Source organism: Phascolarctos cinereus, unplaced genomic scaffold (genome assembly GCF_003287225.1).
Source record: "Phascolarctos cinereus isolate Bilbo 61053 unplaced genomic scaffold, phaCin_HiC Scaffold_4;HRSCAF=312, whole genome shotgun sequence".
Taxonomy (NCBI): domain Eukaryota; kingdom Metazoa; phylum Chordata; class Mammalia; order Diprotodontia; family Phascolarctidae; genus Phascolarctos; species Phascolarctos cinereus.
The window spans coordinates 9,373,056-9,399,203 of record NW_027555847.1 but is presented as its reverse complement, the minus strand read 5'-3'; the positions used below and the strand labels follow the sequence as shown (position 1 = coordinate 9,399,203).

The 26,148-nt window shown below is 46.2% G+C and overlaps 1 protein-coding gene across 2 annotated transcripts in view; it reads right to left on the bottom strand.

The window, feature by feature from the left end:
* VPS41 (VPS41 subunit of HOPS complex) overlaps positions 1-25,764 on the bottom strand; it is a 183,511-nt gene extending 157,747 nt beyond the window's left edge. For both annotated transcript variants that reach the window (XM_020964498.2, XM_078152047.1), the window contains exons 1-2: positions 25,695-25,764; positions 16,644-16,679 (exon numbers count right to left, since the gene is read on the bottom strand). In XM_020964498.2, coding sequence (XP_020820157.1) covers positions 16,644-16,679; positions 25,695-25,715 — 57 coding nt within the window. In that variant the 5' untranslated portion in view covers positions 25,716-25,764. The remainder of the gene's footprint in view (positions 1-16,643; positions 16,680-25,694) is intronic.
* Between the last annotated feature and the right edge of the window lie 384 nt (positions 25,765-26,148).

Sequence of the window (26,148 nt, the reverse complement as noted above, 5' to 3'; positions counted from 1 at the left end):
GCTACCCACCTACGGGGTGATTCTTAGGGAAGTGTTCTGCAACCTCAAAGGACTATATCAGCCCGAATTCTACTACCTACTATAATATGGTATTTGCCCTAGGTATTGATTGTTTTTGGACACTAAAAAGAGTATGAGCATGGTTTCTGGTGACTATAACAATGTTAGAGCATAAATTTTAGATTTTTAAAAACTGAAGAAATGAGGATCTTTCTACTCCGGTAGTAAAATAACTACTGGCCTCAGTCTTAGAGTCTAGGATGACTGTTTTCATTAGCTTATCATTCCGGCTACTCCTTTAAAAAAAGAAAAGGGCCTCTTCTGTTGACAATACCAATACCACTGATGACATCAATGAGAATCGTAAGCCTATCCTAGAGGTTCAGTAATAATCAAGGTTTGAGAAGCTGTTCATTTCACATTTCCGCTTTAGTATTTTCTTTCAAAGAGTAACTGACAAAATGCTTCTGGGTTAAATTTCCTTTTGAGTAAGGCAACTGTGATATTCAGAAGCATCACTGGCCTTAAATGGGAAGGCCTATGCCTCCATCTGCTGGGAAAGTTTTCTCAGCTCTATTTCTGTGATGTGGTCAAAAGCGCGGCAGGGAACATGGCAAGGAAGTGGCAAGGGTGGGCTAGATGCATCTGATCTCCATTAGCCACGGAAGACATTAGCGCTGCCTCAGTGACCAAAGCTTTTAGGTGAGTGACAGGTGGGACACCAGCACAGCGGAGTATGCAGGTCATACCTCGGAGGGGGCTTTTCAGGAGACGAACGGCAAGGAAGCTATTACAATCTTGTGCGAGCGGGATTTTTCTACAAATAATTTGGTTCAATTTTCACGTTTCAAGTACAATTGCTAATAGCAAAGAAAATATGAGTCAGCAATTACCTGAGCAAGAAGTGGCTGCTCAGGGTAACCCTGATGTTCAGTATTTGCTTCCACTTTTATCTCTAACGATATCACAGATATGTCATTTTATACCTCCCTAATACACCCAGGCTTTCTGAGAGACATCAGAAAGTCAGGCTTTCTGAGGAAAGCCAAATTAAGTCAACAAGCCTTTACTGGGTGCCTACCACGTGTGCAAGGGAAGCACTGGGTGCTTGTAGGATGACCTCTGGGTTGGCCCCTTCTCAGTGTCCCGCTGAACACCGTACATCAAGGGAACCCAGGTTCTGAACTCGGGGAGCGCCGAGCCCAGCTAGACAAATGGGGAGGACTCGAGCCTCTCATCATGGCAGGGCTCACCTCGATTCACCAGACATGTCGGCTTCATAAACCCCGACCTCTCCTTTGTCCTGCACTAGCAGAATTTCATGTCCAATTCACAAGAAAGAAATCTGAAGGTCCCACCCTCTGGGTCACTTACTGTAAACAGGATCAACTTCCATCATTTCTTTTATAGAGGGAAGGAGATGAGAATATATACGGGGGGAGGGGGGCGGGGAACCCTTCCAGGAAAGAAAATATATTTCTCATTTCCTTCCAGCAATATAGAATAACCTTAGCAAAAGATGACTTTCAGGGGGCAATGCTCTTCACTAACTCCGAGCCAAGCCCAGGGCCCTCCCTTCCCAATGGCTGAGGTCCTCAGGGGCAAGGACTTTTCCCGGTCTCAACAAAGCTAATGGGGGGGGGTTTGATTACTAAATGTCAATACAATGAGAAGCAATAACAACCAGAATTAATAAATTATATATTACATGTGTATTTTATATAATACATATAGAAAATACATATTATAAATCAATTAAGTAATAATACAGAATTACCCAACTGGAAGGGGCAGGCCTTCTACATCGGCAGCTCTGGGAAGACTCATTTCCCCAAGGCCACATAGCTCCCTAGAGGCAGAGTAGGGACTTCTGCAGACCCCAAGGGATACCGTGCTCTTTCCACGACACTGCAATGACTGAATTAAGAACCCTTACTAAAGATAATGAGAATGATGACAGCATTCATTTAGTGCTCTACAAATATTATCTTATTATATTACTCATGACAACCCTGAGAGGTGGCTGCTGTTATTGGAAAACCAAAGGCAGACAGAGGTGAACTGACTTGGCAACATCACACAGCCACTTAGTGTCTAAGGCAGCATTTGAACTCAGGTCGTTCTCACTCCAGCTCTCTCACTTCTATCTCAATACAATCAAATCTAGATCCTAGATTCATGTCTCAGGAAAGCTGCCCAAATCACCTAACCCAAGCTCCTCATTTAATGGATGAGGAAAAGAGTCTGATGGGGGGGAGGGGTCCTCATCAGAGCGTTCCTCTGTAAAACACCTTTATTACATGGCAGGCACATCCAGGAAGTGTTAGCATGGAGAGCTCCTGACAGCTCCATCCTAATGAGTGAGTACGATGCAGATATAACTAGCACATTAATTACTGCTATTAAATGGATGCTAACGAAGGTCCTCAGGCTTCTATGCTGCAGCTTGTCCGTGGCTTTTAACAGTTTTACTCTCCCCTGTAAAAGCAAGCCAGCAGGGGTTCTATTCTCCTTTCTCTAGATCAGAGTTTCTTAACCTGAGGATAGATTTCAAGGGATCTGTAAGCTTGATTTAAAATACACACATACATGTATATAAGCACACACATATGCATATATATACATACACACACACAATTTTATTTCAATACAATTACTGTTCTGGGTAATCCTATGTATTTTATTTTGTGCACTGAAAGACATGGTTCTGAGGAGTCCCTAGTTTCACCAGACTGTCAAAGGGGCCCAGGAAGTGTCTCTCGTATCTTGTACAAACAGGGGGAACCAGGTAACCAAGGTTGTTATGAGTGCTCTCTAAAATATGGCAAATGGGCTCAGAATAAAGGTTTTAGAGTGTCAAAGAAAAAATATGAATACTAACAATGTACTCTGCAATTCAGGCTCATCTGCCAGAAGCAATATCATTGGATTTAACACAAATCTACATCTGAGCTATTTCTAGCCTGCAGAGGTGTCTAAACTGGCATGGCCAGTCTGCCATGCCTTCCGCCATGACTCTGCCCAAGGCAATTTGAGGTAACATTTATAGGAATCTCGAACAAGGATGTTAATATGCTAAAATACAGTCTGGGGTTCATATCCAGAGGAGTCACCAGGCGGTTCTTTCTGGATCACTTCCCTTTAAGAGTTTCTTCCAGTGATCCAAGTTGTTGTTTATCCTCCATTCTCAAAGAGGACCGATGACACCACAAGGGTGACATCTTGACTTAGACACAAACTGGATTTCAGTGAGGGAGAGCTGCACAAAGTCATCAGCCTCTCTCTCTCCCTCCCTCCTTCTCGTTCTCTTTCCCTCTCTCTCTCTCTCTGTCTCTGTCTCTGTCTCTGTCTCCTCCAGAGCCATCCAAAGGCCAGTGGCCGGATAAACGCCAGGACTGGCGAGGGCCTGCAGTGCAGTGGGAGACCTCGGCATCTTCATGTTGACCAAGCTCTAAGCGCTCCACGGCGCCTACATCAGCGGGCTTTTGTGGCCAGTGGAACAAACTGCTCTCGTCCGCCCATTCCATTCTGGGGAAGACTTTACCTGCTTGGAGCAGACACCCCTCTAACTCACCCACAGGCTCCTGTGACCAATATCTTAGCCAGCCTCGAATTACAAAAGAGAAGACCATCCTCAGGTCAGTCAAGTCGCCAATTACTCCAGGTAGGCGGAAATGTCTGGTAAACACTTTTACTCCATTTCAAAGAAAGGCCTGAACTTTGGTTCTTCCCACTTTCTTAAAGAAGTCTGGTTTTATGCTGGAGAAAAAGTATTTCCTAATATTTCCAGAGAAACTGAAAAGCAGAATTGTTTTTGTTTCAAATATGCTTCCCCAACAGGTGTCTCCTAGAGGCAAAGAGAATGAATCTGGTGCATAAGCTTTGGGGCATCTATTGTGGCTGCTAAAGGCTAGACCTCTTTACTTAAGCTCTAGGCATTGTAGGGGGCAGGATAAGGAACCCCTGGGTAAGCGAGATGCCATCGTCATCGGGAAATGAAACCCTTCTTGGACAGTCCACAAAGACTCCCCTCTATGCCTTTATTTGCTTCCTTCCCTCCCAAACTGTCTTCTGTTTCACCACTGTGCATCTAATTGCATTCATTCCCTTCATATTGTGAATATTGTTACACATGCTTGTGATCTCCCCCATTAGAATACAAGATCCTTGGGAGTGTTCTGTATTTTCATCCCCAGTACACAGAGCAAAGTATGGGGCTTAATGAATACTTACTGACTGATTAGCAGACTGAATAGGAAAACAGCTGAGGAGCAGAGAGGTACCCAGGCCGAGGGAAGAGAGGGCGTTCAGACACGTTCCTTACCTCGATGCTGCCTCCGTGTCTACTATTCAATGCAGAATTAGCTCCCAGGATAAAGAGCTGGGGATGATAAGACACAGTCCTTGCCTACAGAGGAGGCCAACAGGATCAAGACCCTTCAGAGCAAAAGGAAAGACAGGACAAACGGTGTAGGGAAAGGAGAAGATGAAGACAGAAACTTAAAGAGAAGATCCAAAGGGAGGGACCAAAGTGATCAGAAAGCTAGGAGAGCGAAGAGGATGGAGGGAGCAGATTGGAAAGGAAGAAGCCTGTTCATAACTGTCACAAATTCTGACTTCTCCACACAAATCAACAGAAGTTCAATTTAGTGAAATTCCAGCAGAATTCACCCATTTGGGGAAGAGAAAAATGACAGTGCCGACAATGACACCGGGTCTGTGGTCCAGCACCATCACTGTCCCACCAAATTCATCAAGTTAATCACTCACTCACACAAGAAAAAAGCATGATCAAAGAGAATTCAAAAATGATCACTGCATTTCTTAAAAGCTATCACTGGCCAGGTGGGAAAGAAAGCTTAGAGCCCAGGTACAAAGCTCGAAGCTTTCAATTACAGGCCACGCACCATCCTCCGTCCCTACTTTCACCCTTCATATTATTCCTAAGCTAAAATCTAAAAACCACTAACTTGCTAATCTGTGTTAAATCATCCCTGGGCTGCACTGAAGGCCCAACAAATAAAAAGAAAGACACTGAGCTTGAATTCATCGGGTCTTAAAGACATTCTTCCCTTTAAATGCAAACCCTCCAACAGGAAAGCAAAAAGGCATGGCTACTGTGTGCTGTAACCCTGAAGACATCAGAACAATCTAGTATTTGTAAGAAATATAAGGTTCATAAACAAAATGTGTCACCAACCACAGGAAGCATGATTCTCCATAAGCCAAGACTGTCTAAACTACCCAATCACTGGCGGTGGAAATGTCAACGACAGATTAAAACCCTCAGATAGCTCAAAGGGGGTTTTTTTCTTCTCCTTCTGATGCCATTCTGTGGGGATTTACTTAATCCACTGGGGTCTTTGGGAAAAACTCAGGCATATTCTAAAGCACAGAATTATGATGACACGGACGCCTGTGAATATCTATATTAAAGACTGTTGCTCTGAAAGCCTCGAGAGCCGACAGAAGGAAATCGAAGCACATTTCAGGTGTTGGCAGCATTTCCAGGGTCTACGAAGAAAGGAACGCTCATCCCTTCCAGTCGGTCAGACGCAAATCTAGCCCAAGCTGTCAGGCAGATTTAACAAGGAGCTGACACACTATATGTAATCAGTCGTCATAAATGACACTTTTAAAAATTCCGATGTCATTACCTTGGACTTCAGCCACGTTAGATCTGCTCTCCCTCCATCACATGCGCTCCCTAAAAGCTAGCAGGAAGAGAACTTCCAAGGATCAATCTAGACTGCCTAATTAGGTAATAATGTATTGGGAGTACCCCAAGTATCTCAAACCTTCACAGGATGGTGGGGACAGGAGGTACGCAGCTGGATGGACCAAGTCAAATCCAGGACTGTGAAAGACAGGGTTGATCAATTCGTCTCCTACTGAAGTCACACACTTCCACTGGCAATCTCTGCTGCCTAGGCAGGTCAATGCAACAGAGAAGGCACTGTGCAGTATTTCTAAATAACAGAGGATAGCCCTTGGTGACCCAGTACTTGGGTTTCTTGGCTCCACCTGAACATCCTTCTGGCTCCTTCAGTGGGGCACCAAATGAACTCATCGACCTTCCTTCCAATCTGCCCCCCTTGTACAGTTTCTCACGGACAGCACCCCTGGCCTCCTGGGCCTCTCTGCCTGAAACCCCAGAAATCAGCCATGGAGAGCTTCTCCCTTTCTCCTGGCCAAGGCTCAGTGAGTTGCCAAGCAAGCTCTGCTCCCCCACCCTAATATCAAGCCAGCCGTGCAACAAGCATTACATAAAGCACCTACTGAGTGTCATCATGGCCTAATGGCGATAGAGCCAGCCTTGGAGCAAGACAGAGCTGAGTCCACAACCAACAGGCTGATTGCCATCATTTTAGGGTGAATGTGTACTTTTCATAAAACTGAAAATGGTGAAAATTTGTAACAATCTTTTTCCTTATCTGAGTTTCTAAATGGGAGGACAGATGTTTACTACATTTATAATAAAGTTGTTTGGTTTTTTTAAGAAAACATCTATGTATATTCCTGCTGAGTTTCCCTTGTTATATTAATACATTTGTACAATATATGCTGAAAAAATAATTTGCCCCACACCTCCAACCCAGACACACTAATCAGAACAACTTGTTAATATTAATGGTTCATTAAATGAAAGAACCAGCTTTTTAATCCAAAGCCTATTTTGTTCTTAGGAAGAGAAGAGAGGGATAAGGCCACACTCCATTTTTCTTGACAGTCAATCCCAATGTGTACAGGAGCATCTGAGCTCCTCATTGCTGCAAATTTGTTTTTTAAAATTAATGCACGTAAAGAATCCATTTGAGTTTCAATAAATGATTCACAATACTCTGCACACAAGTGGCTCAGACTGAAAAATGATTTTGCAAGAGAGTTTCCTGATGAACAGGTTTGGGGTTTTGTTTTTAACAGCCTCTCATCCTTTCATTTGAAGCTAAGCAAGGGAGATTGTGGACTGCCGGCTGATGCATTTGGAAGTAACTATGTATTCCAAAATAAATTTAAAATTCGACACAAACTGCATCTAAATTTATTTGAAATGGGTTTGGCTAGTTTATCAGTTCATTTGGATTTAATAAAACCCATCCATCCACTGCGCCCAGAGACGATGAAGCGTACTTGCTCACCTCTGTACCAGATTTGTTTTGGAGACTTATTCAGATGAGCAGCCAGTGGGTAGAGAAATCCTGAATGGTGAAACTCTTCAACAAACAAAATAAGCTGTACTTTCTGAAATCAGATTATCTACCAGGGGTTGCAGCAGACAGAAGTTCTGATAGCCAACCTCCATGTACTCTATTTAAATCGCTGCTAACCTATGAACGAGTGGTTCTCTTTACAGCTCACCCTGAACTGAGAAATCCATTTACAAGAACTACAAATATACAACTAAAGGATTTTACTTTTCCAGGAAAAATGAGCTACAAAATGAACGTAAACAATACAGCTATTTATACCTTCACTGCATGACTCGATGTTATTTGAAACAAAAAACAAGACTTTATACATAATTAGTAACGTCAAATTTTTGGAAATGTGAGATTTTCAAAGGGAACAATTTAGGATTAACCTAAGAAATGTGACAATTTCCCTCCCCCCACGTTCTTCCCACCCCCTACTCCACTCCCATTCCCTCCATCCCCTGCCAAGTTCATCTCCAAGACATCATCGTAGCATAAAGAAGACTCTGGGTTCTGGAAGGAAGGCATGTTAGAGAACTCCCAGGTCTGGTTGCCTGCACCACGAGATGAAGGATGCCAAGGATGATCTTGTCAACTGTTCGAGTCTGCTTTTCGCAAGTCAATTGTCAGTACTAAGTACTCGCTATGTATGAGTCAAGCAAACCAGCTAAGCTCAGAGGGTATCCCCACAAGGAGGCTGGTACCTTGGGCCCAACAACCCATCAATCATTCATTCATTTATTCAATCAACATTTACTAAGCACCTACTACATGCCAGGCAATGCTCCTGTTGGCTTTCAGTCGGTCCACCTCTTCATCACCCCGTGGACCAGAGCACACCAGGCCCCCTTCTCTCTTCCACTATCTCCCCAAGTCTGTCCCAGCTCACGTACCCTGCATCCATGACACCATCTATCCATCTCGTCCTCCACCGTCCCCTGCTCATTTTGCCTTCAATCCTTCCCCCAAAGAGTCCTGTCTCCTCATAATGTGGTCAAAGGATTTAAGCCTTAGTATTTGACCTTTCAGTGAATAGTCTGAATTAATGTCTTTAAGTATTGACTGATTTGACCTCCTTAGTATCCAAGGGACTCTCAAAAGTCGTCTCTAGCCTCAGACACTTGACACTTATGAGCTGTGTGACCCTGGGCAAGTCACTTAACCCCAACTGCCTCAGCAAAAAGAAAAAACAAAAACAAAAAGTCTTCTCTAGCACCGTAACTGAAAAGCATCAATTCTGCAGTGCTCAGTTTTCCCTATAGTCCAACTCTCACAGCCATACATTACTACTGCAAAAACCAAATTTTGACTCTATAGACCCTTGTCAGCAAGGTGGTGTCTCTGCTTTTTACTCTGCTGCGCAGATTTGCCAGAGCTTTCCTCCAAAGGAGCAAGCGTTTCTCAGTTTCATGGCTGCAGCTGCCGTCTGCAGTGACCTTAGAATCCAAGCGTAGAAAATCTGACCCTGGCTCCATTTCTTCTCCCTCTCCTTAGAGTCCAAGCACAGAAAATCTGACCCTGGCTCCATTTCTTCTCCCTCTGTTTGTCAGGAAATGAAGGCACCAGTTGCCATGATCTGAAGTTTGGGGTCTGGGTTTTTTTTTTAAAGTTAAGCTTCAAGCCGGCTTTTACATTCTCCACTTTTGCCCACACCACGAGGCTTCTTAATTCTTCACTTCGCGCCATCGGGGTGGTACTGTATGCATACCCAAGACCGCTGTTATTTCTCCTGGCCACCTTAATTCTGGCTTTGGTGTGTCCAGACTAGTATTTCATAGGACGCACTGTACACATAAGCTGAATAAATAAGGTGACAATACACAGCTTTGCGCACTTTATTTCCAATCTTCAAGCAATCAGTCATTCCGTGTCTGGGTCTCAATATTGCTTCCTGGCTGCATGTAAGTTCATCAGGAGACAAGTGAGACGATACGGTAAAGAAAATGTTAGGTGCCGTACTGAGCACCAAATGGCCCTTCGCCCTCCCACCCCCCCGCTACTTCTGCTTCTGCAGCGACGGCTGCGAAGTAGGCAGCAATGAGGCAGAGGCTGCTATGAATCCCACAGCTTTCAGCCTTTCTACGTATTCTCACTTGGCAGCTAAGTAGCGCAGTGGATAGAATGTCAGGCCTGGAGTCAGCAAGATTCACCTTCCTGAGTTCAAATCTGGCCTCAGACACTTACTAGCTGTGTGACCCTGGGCAAGTCACTCAACGCTGTTTGCCTCAATTTCTCATCTGTAAAATAATCTGGAGAAGGCAATGGCCAACCTCTCCAGCATCTTTGCCAAGAAAACTCCAAACGGGGTCATGAAGAGCTGGACACAATGGAAACTACTGAACAGCAAGACACTCCCACTTAGCTGTTGATGCTTCCAATGGCCAACGAGCAACGAGCAAACAAGCTACTGGAGGAAATGAATAATCTCCAACTTCACGTTCTCCCTACACACAAAACCGGGAGACTGAAGGGAGCCAGGGGCTCAGCAGTCAGAAGGTTCTCAGCTTGTCCTCAGAGAAGCAAACAAAGGTGCTGGGGGCCCTGGTTTTATCACACGTCCAAAGGCACCAGGAAACATCATTTCATAAGAGATCTGGTCATCTCACGTGGCAGGACTTGTAAGGATCTATACAGACATCACCATGGAAGTAAGTGCAGCTTGTACACCAACACGCATTGCAGAGCACGATGCAACAGGGAAGCTACAGGAAGAACTCAACAGGATCCTCCAAGTTAAACGCACATATACTTTAATGCCAACTAACTGCCATGCAAAAATGTGAACAGGGAAAGCCAATGGAGAATCACCATGGAAAACATGGATCGGAAAGGAGGAACGGGGAAGGGCCAAGACTTGTAGTACAGAACACAGATGGAACATGAATGCTTTCTTTGAAAAAAGAGTAAGAATGTGCCAGACACAGTGAAAGGAACAGGGAAAGGAACAACCATTTCCTGAGCACCGACTATGGACCAGGCAGGGTACCAAGCACTTTACAAATATGATCTCATCTGATCCTCTGTGAGACAGGTGGTGTTATTTATCCTCATGTTGCAGCTGAGGAAACAGGCAGACAGGTAAGAACCGAACATCACCCCAAAAAATTAATATGGTTATATCTGAACAGATAGAAAATGATCCATTACTGAAGTGGGAACATTATTGAATCAGCTATCAGAGCTCAGTTAGGTGACCAATCAAAGGGAAGCTAAAACTGGCATAAAATGACGCCAGATTAAGAGCTGGAAGGTTCCTCGGAGACCCTTTAGTACAACTCCCTCATTTTACAGAAGAGGAAGCCGAGACTCAGAATGGCGAAGACATGTGACCAGGGACCCACAGCCATGAAGTGCCAGAGTTAGGACGTGAACCCGAGTCTCCTGCACCTGAAGTCCAATGCTCACTCTATCCCCTACACCAAGCTATTTCTAGTAGAAACCTAGAAGAATAAAAATGAGAGGGAAAAAAAATATGGTCTACCATTAAAACAACTCCAGCCCTATTAAAAAAAAATTCCTGAAAATGGGATATGGAAGGAAGAAGACACACAATGATTGATACAATTTCATAAAAAATGAGCTGCCATATTGATGGAGCAAAGGAGTCTAAAAACTACCTTGGTCAGGAAACGTGATCTATCTGCCAAGCAGAGATATGGCGGCCAGGAACAGGACCAGTTATAAAGACATTTGTAAAATCTTATGGGAAAGGTGAATGGAAGGTGATGAGCAGCATCACCTCATAAAATCGAAGCACTGGAGGGAATCCAAATAATGTTTGGCAAGAGATCGAACTAAGCAAAACCCCAGGGTATTTAAGGATGAAAACTGTATGATCAGAAGCAGATGAAAGGTAGAAAAGATCTGCAAAGATTTAGAGAACATGCTTATTTTTTTAAAATAGCTGCAATCAATCCACACAGGAAAAACCCAACAGATTTTTTTTAAAAAAGTCCACTGTCTACACTATGACATAAGATTAGGAGGACAACCTATGAACTTGTTTGTGTGTGTGTGTGTGTGTGTGTGTGTGTGTGTGTGTGTGTGTGTGTGTGTTTTTATCTTGGCTGTATAGTACAAACAGAAAAGAAGTTGGGCCCAGAATAAAACTGGATTGAGAAGAGTGTGGTGGATTTTGACTGTCTAATCTCAAAGTTATTTTAGTGACCCCAAACCTGAAACAAAGGCCTGCTTTTTTAATACCAATATTCTCCCAAAGTTCTTCCATGGCCATGAGTCACCGAACACTACAGTCTCTGGGAATAAGCAATGAGGAACACCCACAAGGTAACCAGGAGCACATTAAAGCCACACATTCCAAAGATGGAACGATGATGGGGACCCCAGCTGAGATGTCATCACAGAAACGCAAGGTCCAAGGGGGGTTGGTCTTAGGGCAAAAGTGAGGAATACGGGTTGGTCCATCTACTGATACACACAGTCCATGTGCTCAGTTGGCATCCTCACAACGTCAAAAGAAAAGAAGAAAGGCCTCCAGCCTGCTGGACGTGAGGCCCTCATGAAGGATGGACAATTTGGGGCAGGCTGGAAACTGAATCAAACAAGGGAATGTCCACATCAATGAAAGCTCTATTGGAATGTTGTGCTATTGCTAGGTGGCTCCCCCTCCCTGGAAGTCTTCAAGCTAAGGCTGGACGACAAAGTGCCCAGTCTGGTATCATGGAGATTCTTTTCCCAATATAAGCTGGGAAACCTAGATGATCACCGAGGTCCCTCCCAACTTTGAAATTCTCAGGAAGGAAAGAAGGAAGATACAAAATCACAACTGGCAGGAGCCATCATCCAAGCCAGAGGTTTCCAAACTTAGCTGGCCTACTGCCCCTGTTAAAAAAAAAATTACTAAATTACTGGTGCTCCCCTAAAAATCCACTTTCTTTAACTCTAGTTTTTTTTTTAATTTGTGTTATTTCAAAAAAATACTGGCCCCCACCCCAGATCATGCCAGCACCCCTCACAGGGCAGTATCACCCACTTTGGGAAAAATGCACCCATATTGCGGTGCTGAAAATGAGGTCTAGAGATTACAGGATTTGACCAAGTGGCTTCCAATAAAGAGGGGAAGAAGTGAGGTTAAGTTCAAACTCAGGGCCTCAGAATCCATTTCCTCTACTCTTTCCACTACATTAACCCTATAAACTTCTTTTCTTTTTTTTTTTTTGGGAGGGGGTGGCACTCTGGGTTAACTGAGTTGCCCAGGATCATACAGATAGTAGGTATCTGAAGCCAGATTTGAACTCAGGTCCAGTGCTCTATCCACTGTGACATCTAGCTGCCCCAACCCTATAAACTTCTAATGATATAAGAAAGAATGAGCGAGAAGGAAACACCAGGGAGCTAGAAATCAAGTGAGAAGCTCCAGGAACCCCAAACATCCGCACCTTCTATGATGCACTGCCTGAAACAGTACGAGGGAGCAACAAAGTTACATGATCGAGGTTGAATAATTTTCCCCATCATCCTCTGCTGCCTTCTCCACATTCACCCCTTTACAGAGGAGCAGCACATGAATGCGTTAACCATGTACTTTAGGAGCTGGCCTCTTCACACGGTCCCGGGTTCCAAATATGCAGAGAGGCTTCCTCCTCATGGTGAGCGATAAGAGGGCACCACAGCCCTAAGACCGCCCTGGCCAAGAGCGCTGGGTGTTACATCTGTCCTCTGGCTGCTGCTCTCCCTGGTGAAGGCAACACTGATTTACGGCTTGTTTGTACTAATAAAATATTACACCCCTGACTCACACAAAAGGGAGATGAGAAAGTTCCAGGTGAAATGCTTTAACACCACCGCCAACAAAAGGAAGCATCTTTCTGAACTTCTTAATAAACTCTGGGGATGCAGGGCCGTGGAGGCCATGGACCAAAGGGACCGATCACACTGCTCCATTCCTCATGGCTGGGCTTCAGGAATCTATTTGTGTTTCCACCCCCGGGCTCAGCCCTGAAAGCAAGTGGGACATAAAGGCAGGGAAGACTGCTTTTTCTGCCTTTCTGCATCATTTAAGATGAAAATGGCCCGTCAGTCCAAGTGCCGGGATATCACAAGGCTGGTAGAATATATGCAAAGACATTAAGATTTGAAAAATATGCACCAAGAATTAAAGCAGGTGCTAAGAGGAAGAAAAAGGAAAAATATTCATGGAAAAGCTAAAGAGTAAGGTAAAATAAAACCAATTACTGCAAATGGAGTCAGAAGAACTAGGGCTGAATTTAGGCTCCATCACCTGTTAGACAGATGTGAGATGTTGGGAAGGTCATGTAACTTCTAAGCCTCAGTTTCCTCATCTGTAAAATGGAGAGAAGAATGCCCTCTCTACCACAATGAATTGTTGGAAGGATCAAATAATAAAACTGACTTAAGTAGCCAAAGACGTAGTCTTTGCTATATATTTGCTATATATTGCTCATAATCTAGAGTGAAATATTTACCAGTGCACTCAAGAAGAAGGGCCTGAGTATATGTTACTGAGGAAGAGGAAAAGGGCTACATGATTACAGCTATCAGAAAGCCTCCTCAAGCCCTGCCAGAGAGTAGCATGAGGACAGGAATAAACAAATGACCAATGGTACAGCACCTTCAAATACCAGTCTGAGGAATCCTGGAAAAATGGGGGTCACTCCCACACTTCGTGGAGCTTTTTAAAGGCTACAGAGGACAGCTGAGCCTATGCTGTGCCCACCTGAACTAGAAAGTACAAGGCCCGCATCCTCTAGAGAAGTTGAGATGAATCCCACTTATTCCTGACTCCGCAAGAAAATACACGCAATTATTATAGATTACATTTTCCACCTTAAATTTAATAGACCACCTGGGGGCTGTCACATTAAACGTTGCATTTCCACATTTTGCTTACCTCTGCTTAATAGCGCTGATGAGCTGAGATTCTTACCCCGGATACTGAATAAGTCACCTGTCAATTATTTGTCCATCTACAAAACTGACAGACCAATTAATGGGTATCCAGCTCCGACTCTCACCTGAGCATAATCTTCAAAGATCCGCGACTTCCTCCATGTGGGGTCAGTGGGGACAGTTTAGTAGAGGGTTTTTTTAAAGAGTTTCTGTGTCCAAGAACATCAATCACCCTGCTGCCGATCTGGTGAGGAGGCTCTCGAATCTGGCTGCGTGTGCTGTCAGACAACACTCACAGTCTGTCACTAGGCCCTCATTTAAAGTCGACGTGGCCTGCCAGGAGTGGCCAGAGCCTCTGGCCCCCCTTGGCATGGACTTCCAGAACTCAGGATCCCCACCAGACCATGATAAGACACCAGAGGTCTTTGGTAGGACTCTTAATAAAGGAAATGTCCAAGGTGACTCTCTCTGCTTTCCTTGAGACATATACCCCAGCCCAGGCTAGAATGAAGCAGGCTTTTAAAGTTGCAGGATGAAAAACGTGACTAGGGTAGCTTCTCTCTGTTCCTCACTTCCACACCTGTGCTCCGGCCAGCCCCCAGGCCAGGAATGCAGCCCCTCCTCCTCTAATAGAATCCTCTCTTCCTTCAAGAAGTCTCCCCTGGTCTCCCCAACCTCCTAAGGCACCTTATATTAATTTGTATTTATTCTCCTGATATTTGTCCTGATTATACTTATCCATGGTCTTCTGTTTCCCCTTCCTACCCCTTAAGAGCACAGACTGGCCTCTTTTTTGTCTGGGTACCTCTAGCATCTGCACAGTGCCTGGCGCATAGCAGGTGCTTAATAAATGCTTGCTGATTGAGTCACCAATTAAATTACCCTTAATGAATGAATGCAGGCACGACCTCATTGCCTCGTTCATCAAAGGGGTGAACCAAAGAACTAGCGTTCATTTGGGCATTCGCTGTGCCACGTCAAAGAGACTGAAATTCCTCCTTAAAAATGGGCTCACTGAAGGACAGAACCAAGATGGCAGAGCGCAGGGCTTGACCCAGCTCAACTCTCCCAACATTCCCCTCCAAACAATTTTGAAATGACGCCTCAAATCAAACGGTGGCGTGGCAGAGCCAACAAAAGGTCAGAGGGAAACGCTTTTCCAGCCTAAGACAACCCAGGAGGTCTGCGGGAGAGGTCGGTGGCACCAGGGTGGGCGCAGGCCCAAAGCACGGCAGGAGCTCCAGCAGCAGATCTTGGAGGAGCCATGTCAGCAGCGTCAGGAGCCTGGGGAGCTCTCAGCCCAGAGACAACTGATCAGAAAGAGATTACAGGTAACCCTTTGCTGGCTCTGGGGACAGCAGGAGCTGACTGGCAACTCTATCACCAACAAGCAGTTTGGGGTCACAGTTCCAGGGCCAAGAAGAACACTGACACTTGTAGCTACAGGGAAGCAGGAGCCCTTCCTGGGTGAAAACCAGAGGACAAACCAGGAAAGCAGTGACCATTCCTCTCCCTGGATTACATCACTTCAAAAGCACTCAAAACTTGGTAACTCCAGAACTAGCTCTGAAAATAGCAGCACAAGAACGCCTGAAGCTTGGGATGGCTCCTCTCCACTTACAGCAGAGCCCAACTTTAACACAAAGTTCAAAGTCAATAAATCAGCTACCAAAATGAGCAAACAACAAAAAAAAAGTTGACCACAAAAAGTTACTATGGCAACAAGGAAGCAGAAACTCAGAAGACAACAATGTGAAAACAGCTATAAACAATACCTCAGAGAAAAATGGTAATTGGACCCAAAGCCCACAAGAATTTTGGGAAAAGTTAAAGAGATAAGAATGGCAGAGGAAAAATTACAAAAATAAATGAGAGTAATGCAAGAACATTATGAAAAACAATTAACAGCTAGGTAAAAGAGGCACACAAAAAAAAAACACAGCAAAACTATCAACTTAAAAAACAGAACTGGCCTAACGGTAAAATAGGCACAAAAATTATACCTTTGCTTCTCATTTTATGTTAATGACGTCAGCTGGAGGGCAGGGAGTAGGGTGAGGAAGTGCACGTGCATATGCATATGAGTGGCATTATAAACAAGAAAGCCTCTTTTTCTCCCCCACTAAGGCTCTATCTGGCCCTCAGGTTTTGCCTTGATGTCTCTTCCCATGTCTAGGCCCTCCCTCTGGCCTGGCATGTGTGTGTTCTCTCTCCTTACCTCCAGCAGAAGATGTTTTCTGGTTCAGTCCACCCTCCTTCCCCAATGCCGGGGCCTTCCCTCTAAGACTGCCTTCCATCTATTCTATACATATTCTATACATATGGACCTAGTAATTTACTTCCCCTTAGAGTGTGACATCTAGGAGGGCAGGGAGTAGTTTTGTCTTTACTGGAAACCTGAGAGTGAAGGACAGTGCCAGAGACCCAGGAGTGTTCATTCAATGCTTCCTCCCTGAATGACAGGCCTCAAAGGACCCAGCTTAAGACCTGAACTAAGGCCAAGCCCAACAAAACAGAAAATGTTCCATGCGTGCTGGCTGCCTGAGTGTGGACAAATGGCATCTCTTGTCCCAGACTTACCTCAGACTCATCTGTAGATTCTTCAACAGACATTTCCTGAAAAAAAAAATCACAAGGGAAAAAAAAGGTTAGTCAGTAACTTGGCCCAAGAAAGAGTTGAGGAAATGCACCCACCCCTGCAGAGGTGGTACCTATGGATGTGGAATGCTGCATACACTGTCAGAATAAGGTAAGATGTTGGATGGTTTTGTTCAACTGCTTCTTTTTTCCTCCTTTGTTACACAGGATAGCTTGTTGGGGGTGGGGCAAAGAAATGAAGGTAATGCAAATAAAAACATATCAGTAAAAATTAATATCTGAACAGTCAAAAGAAAAATAACATATACCTGAAAAATGGAGAAACAAAGAATTTATGACCTCTCCCCTAAGCTGCTTCCTTTTTATTTTATTTTTTTAATCATTAGGTCCCCCCGGGCAGATGCTGAGAAGACTTAAGAACCAACAAACTGGATGAACAGGACGTCAGCCTCACCTTGCCTAGCCCCTTCGGGGTATCCAGGCCCTGTGAGTGTTAGGTGCAGTACCACCTACCACAGCCAACCACCACCACCACCTCTTTCCCCAAGAAGGGTACCACACAGGCAGGATTTGGTGGGCCCTCCCCAAGGATGGGCCATCGATCTCCCACGTCACCTCCCTCCTTCCCCACACTCCCCACTACAGTCAAGAACACTCAGGCCCTCTCTACCAAGCTCCTCCTAGAGCAAGCTGCCACAACGCCATCAGTATGGGTGGGGCAAGAAAGGCCTCTCCTGCTCAACTGATTTTCAAAACAATCCCCTGTCCATCAGTTACCCATTAAACACCGCACAAACCAGCCATCTGATTTCCATCAGTTTCTCTAACTATCAACCTTTAGACAAACTCTGCCTTTAAGCACACTTTTTTCTCCTGTTAGACAATGAATCTTGCTGTCCCGGGGGAAAAAAAAAGAAAGAATGGAAAAAACTGACTCGACTCCTGTCTGCTAATCTCTCACCTGTCCACTGAAAGGGAGAATCTGCTGATGCTGGGCATCCTCAAAGAGGTCAGCAAAACGAAGATTTACTTAATGTACTTATAGTTATCAACAGCAATAAAAGGTCCCGACTAATATGCTGACGGTGAAAGTAAGCGTTTTACAAGGCCCTGGACAGAAACCCGGAGGAACAAAGGAGACAGAAGACTCTCTCCAGTGCCGGGCGTGGACCATACACATATAGGAACCTTTTAGCACTGAAGACACCCCGATCGTTAGCTACTGAATGAGCAGAAGGAAAAAAGCAACATCACGGACATTAATGAGAGTCTGGGGACAGGAGGACGGCAGGAGGAAAGCAACAAACAAGGCACCGTCAACAGGCCGGCAACAGCCAGAGAGATGGCCAGCAACCCAGCGCAGCCAAGGGCACAGCCAGACACGGCCAGGGGTGCAGTGGGCAGTGCGGTGGCCTGGCGTCAGGAACACGTGAGTCCAAACCCAGTCTCGGAGCTGTGTAACCAGCAAGCCACCTGACTGACCGCCGTCTGCCTCGGTGTCCTCACCTGCAAAGTAGGAATAGTAAGAGCCCCCACCTCCCCGGACAGTTGTGAGGCTAAAATGAGATATTTGTAAAATGGTTTGCAAACATTACACTATATAAATGGTAATTATTGCCATATTATTCTTATTACCATCAAGGCTCAGCTTCCTGACATTCCCAAGAACGATAAAACAATGCAGTAAGTCTTCAAGTGTTTTATCCTTTCATTGAGAAAACTCATTATCCTTTTCTGGGGCAGATCTTAATGAAAGGCCGGCGGTGGTCATGAATAAAGGGAAATCACTTGGGGTTTCACAGCAGGCTCAGACTTCACAAAATCTGCATTTCTCACAAAACGTTGAGCTGAGCTCAGCCAAAAGTCAGAGTCTTAGGTCCTCTCCACTCTAGGATTTCTAGAAAATGAGTTTTCCGATATTAGTTCATCAAAATACATAGCGCCTTTCCTCAGACTTGCCAATGGATTGGTGATTTCGTTCATTTCAGTATTTCCTCTCACTACAAAGCTCACAACTCATCCACACCTGCCTGGGTTCCCATCCACGCTCTCCTCTCCGCTTTCCAATGTGGGGGAGGGGGTCCATGGCACCCGACCTGCTGCGGACTTTCCCAGAGTCCTTCTGAAGGCTCTTCAGATGGCCTGAGAGCAATGGCGTCGGGAGCGACTATCCATTGGTTACCCTCACTCCTGCCACGTGATTGGCTGATCTTTTTCTTTAATGCTCATATGATAACATCCTAATTGCCATCACTTCTCCTGCACAGTTTACCATTTGTAATGTGCTACACCTTACACCTACTGGGCCTCCCCTCTGCCCAATGGGTAATGCTCAAAATCTGCTCCTCAAAGAAAGTGGCACTTGACATAAAGACATAGATCATCACTGTAAAAATACCGGGGTTAAAAAGACAGACCTGTGTTCAGGGCAAATCTTAGGAACTTTATAATTTCCTAAAAATACCGAAACACATTTCCTCCTCCCATTCCAACTCTGAGCCCAGACTCTTGTCCATCTGCAGGATTTGGCCAGTAGATATACACTGATGAACCAGCTCTATGGATTGTCCATTTATAGTCATGACAATAGCTAGCCTTCTTCATCCACTTTTTCCCCGTATGGAATTAGGCCTAACTCTTGAGTGATGACAGATCTCTCTAGAAGGCTCTGAAATATTCCAAGGCTCAATGAGAGCCGCACAATGACACCTACGAATGAGAGCGTGTAGAATACCTCCCCATCCACCGTAAATCCCCATTCTGTTTGGACTCTGCACTGGACCTTCTCCAGGACAGCACCAAACATCTTTTTGCAAGGCTACTTCTGTTTAGGCCTTGCTTGATATATCTCACCCTATCTCCCAGGTCTTTTTCCACACTGTTCCTGCCCCCACTCCCTCCAATCCAACCATATTGGCCCTTCTGACCAAAGCACATGCCATACTCTGTCTCTCCCACACCTCAAATGCACCCTCTCCTCACCCCTGCTTCTCTTAATCACTGCTTACCTTCGAGGCCTGGCTACCGGACAGCCTTCTACATGAAACTTTTCCTGGCATCAGCACTCCCCATGCTGCCTTTTATTTACTCTGCATATATTAGGCATGAATACACATACACACACATATGTGTAATTACACATCTCTCCCATTAGAACCCACATTTGCTAAGAGCAAGAACTCCCTCCCTTCTGTCACTGTGCCCTAAGCATTTAGCATAGTGCCTGGCACACAGCAGGCATTTAATAAAGGCTTGATGATTAAAGGATAGTTTACCTACATTTGAGCAAAGCACCTGACAAGGTTCTCACATGTTTCTCGTTCGCCATATGGAGAGACCTGGGCTTGGCAGAGGCATGGTTAGTCTGGTACATTCAGATCCAGTTTAAAGTTTAGAGTTAGGGGAAGTCAGAAGAGCCCCAAGAGGAGACCTTCTCTCACGAGAGCCAGCTCAGAAGGAGATCACTCACAGAACACCTCCCCAGGGATTGGCGCTTAGCTGCTGCCAAGCTACCCTGCTGTCAGTGACTCCGAGAAAGGCTTGGGCAGCATGTTTATTCTATGTGCAGATGACTCAAAGTGAGGAGGAGGGACAGCTAACCCTCTGGATGATTAATGATGTAAAAAGACCTGAACAAAGACCTGAATCTAATGGGATGAAGCAACCAGTCTAATGTCCTGGTTCAAAAGTTCAGCTTCAAAAGTACAAGATAGAGGAAGCAGAATTAGAGAGGGGTTAATCTGAAGAGGATCTAATAATCCCAGAGGCCTGCAAGCTCAAGGAGTCAGTGAAATGACATGGCGGCCATGAGAGTTCAGGATAGTTTAGGCTTCACTGGTCACTGAGCTGCGCTTCATCACTGCCTCAGCTCCTGGGACCTCCTCCCCTCTTTTCTCCCCACTCCTTGACCAGGCCAGCCACACTTCAATCCTTTCCTGACTATGCCTCTGACTCTCCAGACTGATCAGCTGTGCCTTCTCCCTGTCCCCGGCTCTTTGCTTTTCAGTTCCCTTTTGTTTGCTGTCTTCCCCTCTAGGAGTGGAAGCACCCTTAGGACAGGGACTAGCTTTCTTTTTGCTTGTATTTGTATCCCTAGCATTTAGCACAATGCCTACACACTGCAAGAGCTTACTCAGTGCCTACTGCCACGCCACTTCTAGGCCCATGGTAACAATCCCACAGTACTCTGCCCAGATCACGCTCCATTCTGGTGTTAGATTTTCCCACAGGGGAACCAGTCCAGTGACGGGCTTCAAGATCAGGCCCCATGAGGATTAGCCAAAAGAGCTGGAGATGTTCAGCCTGGAGAACAGCCATGTGGGTGGCTGGGTGGCGAAGGGAGGAAGGAGATCTTCACAGACCTAAAGACTCTTACTGGGGAGAGTGATCACACTAGCTGCGGTTAGTCCCAGAGGGTAGGACCAGAAACAATGGTTAGGAGAAGTTCGGGATGAACTTCTGAACAATTAGGGTCAAACAAAGGGAGCCTGAGCTCCTTCTGGAGGGGGCAAAATCATGCCAAGACTACCTGACTAGGCCAGGTCTGCTGGCTGCAGAGGAGCCAGCTTCCAGCCCAAGAACCAAGCGGCTTTCAACTTGGAGAATCCCTACGTTCAATCTGGATTCCTCCAAGGGGACTTTGTAAGGGTCCGGCGCCATCTTGGTCTGCCCCTTCACTGTGGTCACGCCAGATCACAGTAACCAACGTCCATAACTCCAAAAGAGATGGCACGGGACTGCCTTTCTTTTCACCTGTTTCTAATGGGAATCCCTTTCCATTGCACATCATGTTCAAGGTTGTTTTCAAATAGATCCTTATCCTGTTAGGGAAAGTCTTCTTATCTCTCCTTATTTCCAAGACTTTCCCTTTCTGTTCACTGGAGGGAACCCCAAGTATATCTAATATAGACAGCTGCTTGAAATTTCAGCCTAGAGTAATGGGGATGCTACTGCAGAATGTTGAGCAAAGTTAAATGGCAACATCAAAAACTCCTCTTCTTTAAAGAGAATTTTGCAACCTAGCAACTTTTCAAAATGTGATAGAATATACTCAAGCTAAAGAATGATTTATTTAGGTATTCAGTCTTAGCACAGTAGTTCTAACATGCTGGCAGGTGGTAAAGATGCCAGTGTACCTTTACCCCCCATTGCCCAGAATCTCCCAGAGGCAGGCCAAGCTTGTTGGTAAGACACTGCCCAAATCACAGCCATGATCCAAGCCAAGGCTGATGAGCTGAATGGCTGGTGATACGGGGCACTCCTGAGACTAGTCTTGCTAGAGTTAAACCAAAAGCCTAGGTCAGAAGCTGGCCCCAAAGACTACAAACCCATAAAGCAAAGCCCTAAATGGTCTAAACCAATCCCAGGTGATTTTTAATACCAAGAAATTCAGGGAGGAATAAATCAGGTTCCGTTTTATACACTCCACTTGGGTGCAAGGTCAGCATCAGATGAGCCTGGAACCATCCCTAACGATCCCTATGAGATGATACTATGAGAAAACAGAACCCAATCAATCAGCAAGCATATGTTAAGCACCTGCAACACCCAAGGCACAGGGGGATACAAAGACAGAAAAGAAATGATCCTCAAGGAGCTTACGTTCTATTTCGGGTGAGGGAGAGATCATGTTCCTATTAAAAAATACATCCAAAGCAAATAAATGTGAGGAGTGGCACTGAAAGCTCAAAAAGAAAAGCCTGAGGTCGGGGACAGAAGGAGGCCATTGAAGAGATGGTATCACCGAGGTCCAAATGCCACGATTTGGCACCAGCTTGGATGGGAGGCGGGGGGGTGAGAGACAGCAAGGAGTCCTCGATGACTCCAAGGCCACGGGGGCTGGGGGAAAGGGGAGCCCCTGACAGCGATGGGGAACAGCATCATCACGCCCACCTGCCCAGGCTGACTCTTGTATGCCTCCTTTTCTCTGTTCACAGAGTCAGCTGACCAGCACTTCAGGCCCTCAGCACCTCCTGCCTGGTCTAGACTGGTAGCCCCCAATCTCTCAACTTTCCACCCATCCCCCACACAGCTGCCATAGCAAGTCCTAAAGAAATGGTCTGGCCACATCCCTCTACGCTCACAGAGCTCCAGCAAATCCCTGTCTCTTCTAGACTAAAAAAAGAACTCCTGCTTGCCTTCAGAGCCCCTCACAACTGACTTCAGCCTCCCTCTGCAGGTCTGGTATACATCACTTGCCTTCCTACTCTGCTCCAAACCAACCTAAATACGGTTCCCCCAAACACAGGCTTCTAACTTCCACCCCCCACACCTTTGCATTGGCTGTCCCTTCCTCCAGTTGGGCACTCCCTCTTCACTTCCACATCTTAGGACCTCTAAGCTTCTGAGCTTCCTCTGCAATTCAAATTACAAGCCAACTCCCCCAGGAAGCCCATCTAGAGCTTTCCTCCCCCTCCCCTCACTGTGTTACTAGGACCTTCTCCACGGGAATTTTTTTGTATATACTTGGTATTTAATTTTCTGCATAAATGCTGTTCCCCACCCCAATCTGACCCCTTGTAGACCATAAGCTCCTTGAGGCCAAAGGCTGTTTCACTGTTTGTCTTAGACCACAAGGTGCAGCAGTGTAGATAGAGACCTGGGGTAAAATTCTGCCTCAGATGCTGGCTGTGTGACCCTGGGGGTGTCATTTAACCTCTGTAAGCCTCAGTTTTCTCATCTGAAAATGGGATAACACCTACCTCCCAGGGTTGTAAGGACCAAATGAGGGCACCCCCACAAAGAGCCTTGTAAACCACTTTCATTACCATCATCACTGTATCTCTGGCACTTAGTACAGCAGAGACAGTTAACAAAACGCTTGCAGAAGCAATCATCCTCTCTCATCTCTAAGCATCTGCTTACCTGGCAACCCACCCCTGGACTGGCCACCTTGCCCTTCATCCGGATCACCCTTGTCGCCACTCACTCTGACAAAGGCCAAAGGAGGCGGGTGCCACACGCTCTGAGACCAGACCTCTCTCTCCTTGGCATCTGCTCCCCTGTGGCAGTGAGCTCTGGGGCCCACCTCTGCCTCGCCATCACAGATGAGCTCTTCAAATGAGGGGGCTGTGTTTGGGCCGTCTCCTGACCTTCCATGTCCAGCACTGGACCTTCCTGCCTTGCACAGAGTGGCTGCTTAACATCAGTCAAAATAAACTGTCATCACATAAATCAGATCACTTCCACCAGGTCACAGGCAAGCTTCCTTCTCACACACCTTCAAGCTGACAAACACCAAGCCCTTTAACCAAAGAGTGACAACTTTTACAGACAAATAAGAAAGAACAACGTGGCTTTTCAGGTAAGGAGCACACGAGAAGATGGGTGCCCAGCACTCAGCACAGCGGCTGCACACAGCAGGTGCTCAACAAATGCTAGGCCATTCAGACTTACAGCACTTTATTTTACCTTTCATTTTTACTTGTATTCATGGCAGAAATGAAGGGGACTTCAAATTGAAGGAGGCGGCTGGGTGGCTCAGTGGATAAAGCACCAAGCCTGGAGTCAGGAAGACCAGCTCAAATCTGGCCTCAGAGACTCACTAGCTGTGTGACCCTGAGCAAGTCAACTTCACCCTGTATGCCTCAGTTTCCTCATCTGTAAAATGAGCTGGAGAAGTAAATGGCCAACCCCTCCAGTATCTCTGCCAAGAAAACCCCACATGGGGTCACGGAGACTCAAACAAGACTGAACAACAGGAAAACCAAACTGAAGTCACTGTTGTTGCTGTCTACAGATTTTGCAGAAATTTTCTCACACTACCTTAGTAAATTTAAAGTTCTTAACCATCAACACAGTGTTTTAAAACTCTATTAAATTCAACAGCTCCAACTATGGGCAAGAAACTGTTGGTCTCTGAAGGAAAAAAGGGAAAATCAATTCTTAATTCACAGAATTACATTCTATGGGGCTACAACCTTTAAACCAATAGGTAAGTCATACCATCCGGGGAAGAAGAGTGTACTATCCAGCTGGGAATCAGGAGGGGCAGCACATGGGATGAGCCCTGAAGGACGCCAAAGGCAGCATGAGGAGGGATACCTCCCAGGGAGGTGGGAAAGACTGAGGCACGAGGAACAGTGGCAGGAGAAATACGGAGCAAAACATCACACAGCCACTAAAAACCAAAGCCCCAGAGAAGCAGAAAAAGGGGCCGAGGAACAGCACCATCTTCCACCGGGACGACCTTCCTCTGCCTCAACCCTCTGAGCTCATCTACTCAGGAGGCATCTGGGGGATACAGGAACACCACAACAACAAAGTCCCCGCCCTCAGGGAGCTCACACTCTGTGGGGGAGGGGTGGCGGAGAGAGTCCCAAAGTCTGGGGGAAAGTCAGTTCGGGAGGGATACAAAGTCACTGCAGGAAGGACGCTCTAGGCCGGGGAGATCAGCTCAGCAGGGTGAGCGTCTTGGAGGACGGGCCGCCCGGGCTGGGCGCTCTCACCGGATTCTAGATTTCCGGGTCATCCAACCCAAACCACTTATTTTACAGAAGAAGAAACTGAGGCTCCAGGCGACCTGAGCAGGACCACCTGGCTAACGACGGCCAGAGGCAGAATCTGAACCCAGTTCTTTCTGGCTCCAAGTCCCAGGCTCCACCCACTACACCATGCTGCCTCTGTACGCCCTTCTGTGCACAGACACCCACCCCAGCCCCTTCCTCACACCCTGCCCTGTTCCCGGAACACCCAGCGCCCCCATGTTTGGACATGGAGGCCCTTCCGGGACAACGAAATCACTCTCTCCCCTTCCCTCAACGGCCCACTGGCCACTGCCCCCCGCTGACACGTCAGTACGACACCCCATCTCTGGCCTCCGAGCCTTTGCAGTGGCTCTGCCCGGCGCCCGGCGCGCCCTCGCTCTCCTCTAGACCGAGCCCGTCCCTGAAATGACGTTATCATGAGTCTGGGGGCAGCATCTGGCAAACAAGTGTGAGCTCCCACCTGCCTCAGTGTACCCGCCGTGCCCCACACGATGCAGACCCCCGAACAAGACCTCCCGCCGCCCCCATCAGCTACCTAAATACCCACCTTCTCCTCCGCTTCCGCCATGGTGCGGCCGGCAATATCACGTGACCGTCACCGGAAGTAGCGTAGAGGAAGTTGCGGGATGGAGCCCCGAGGCATTCTGGGAAATGGAGTTTGCCGCAACTCCGCCCTCTCGCGGAGCTGTGCAGCTGCTAATGGATTTGCCGAGGCGGAGGCTCTCTGAGTGTCCTGGGCCCCTGAAAAGCGGATGCCTTCGCACTGCTTGACCAGGGAAGAAAATGTTTTCTAAAATAGCAACCAACCCACCTTCCGCATGAAGCATTTTTTATGTCCCCACTAAATTACCTTGTATTTATTTTGTGTGTGTCATTTACTCATTTATGTACATGTGACGCCACATGAAATGTAAGAATCTTGAGGACAAGGATTATTTCGTTTTTGTTTCTATACTCTCAGTACCTAGGAAACCATCTAACATGTAATAGGTGAGTAAAAT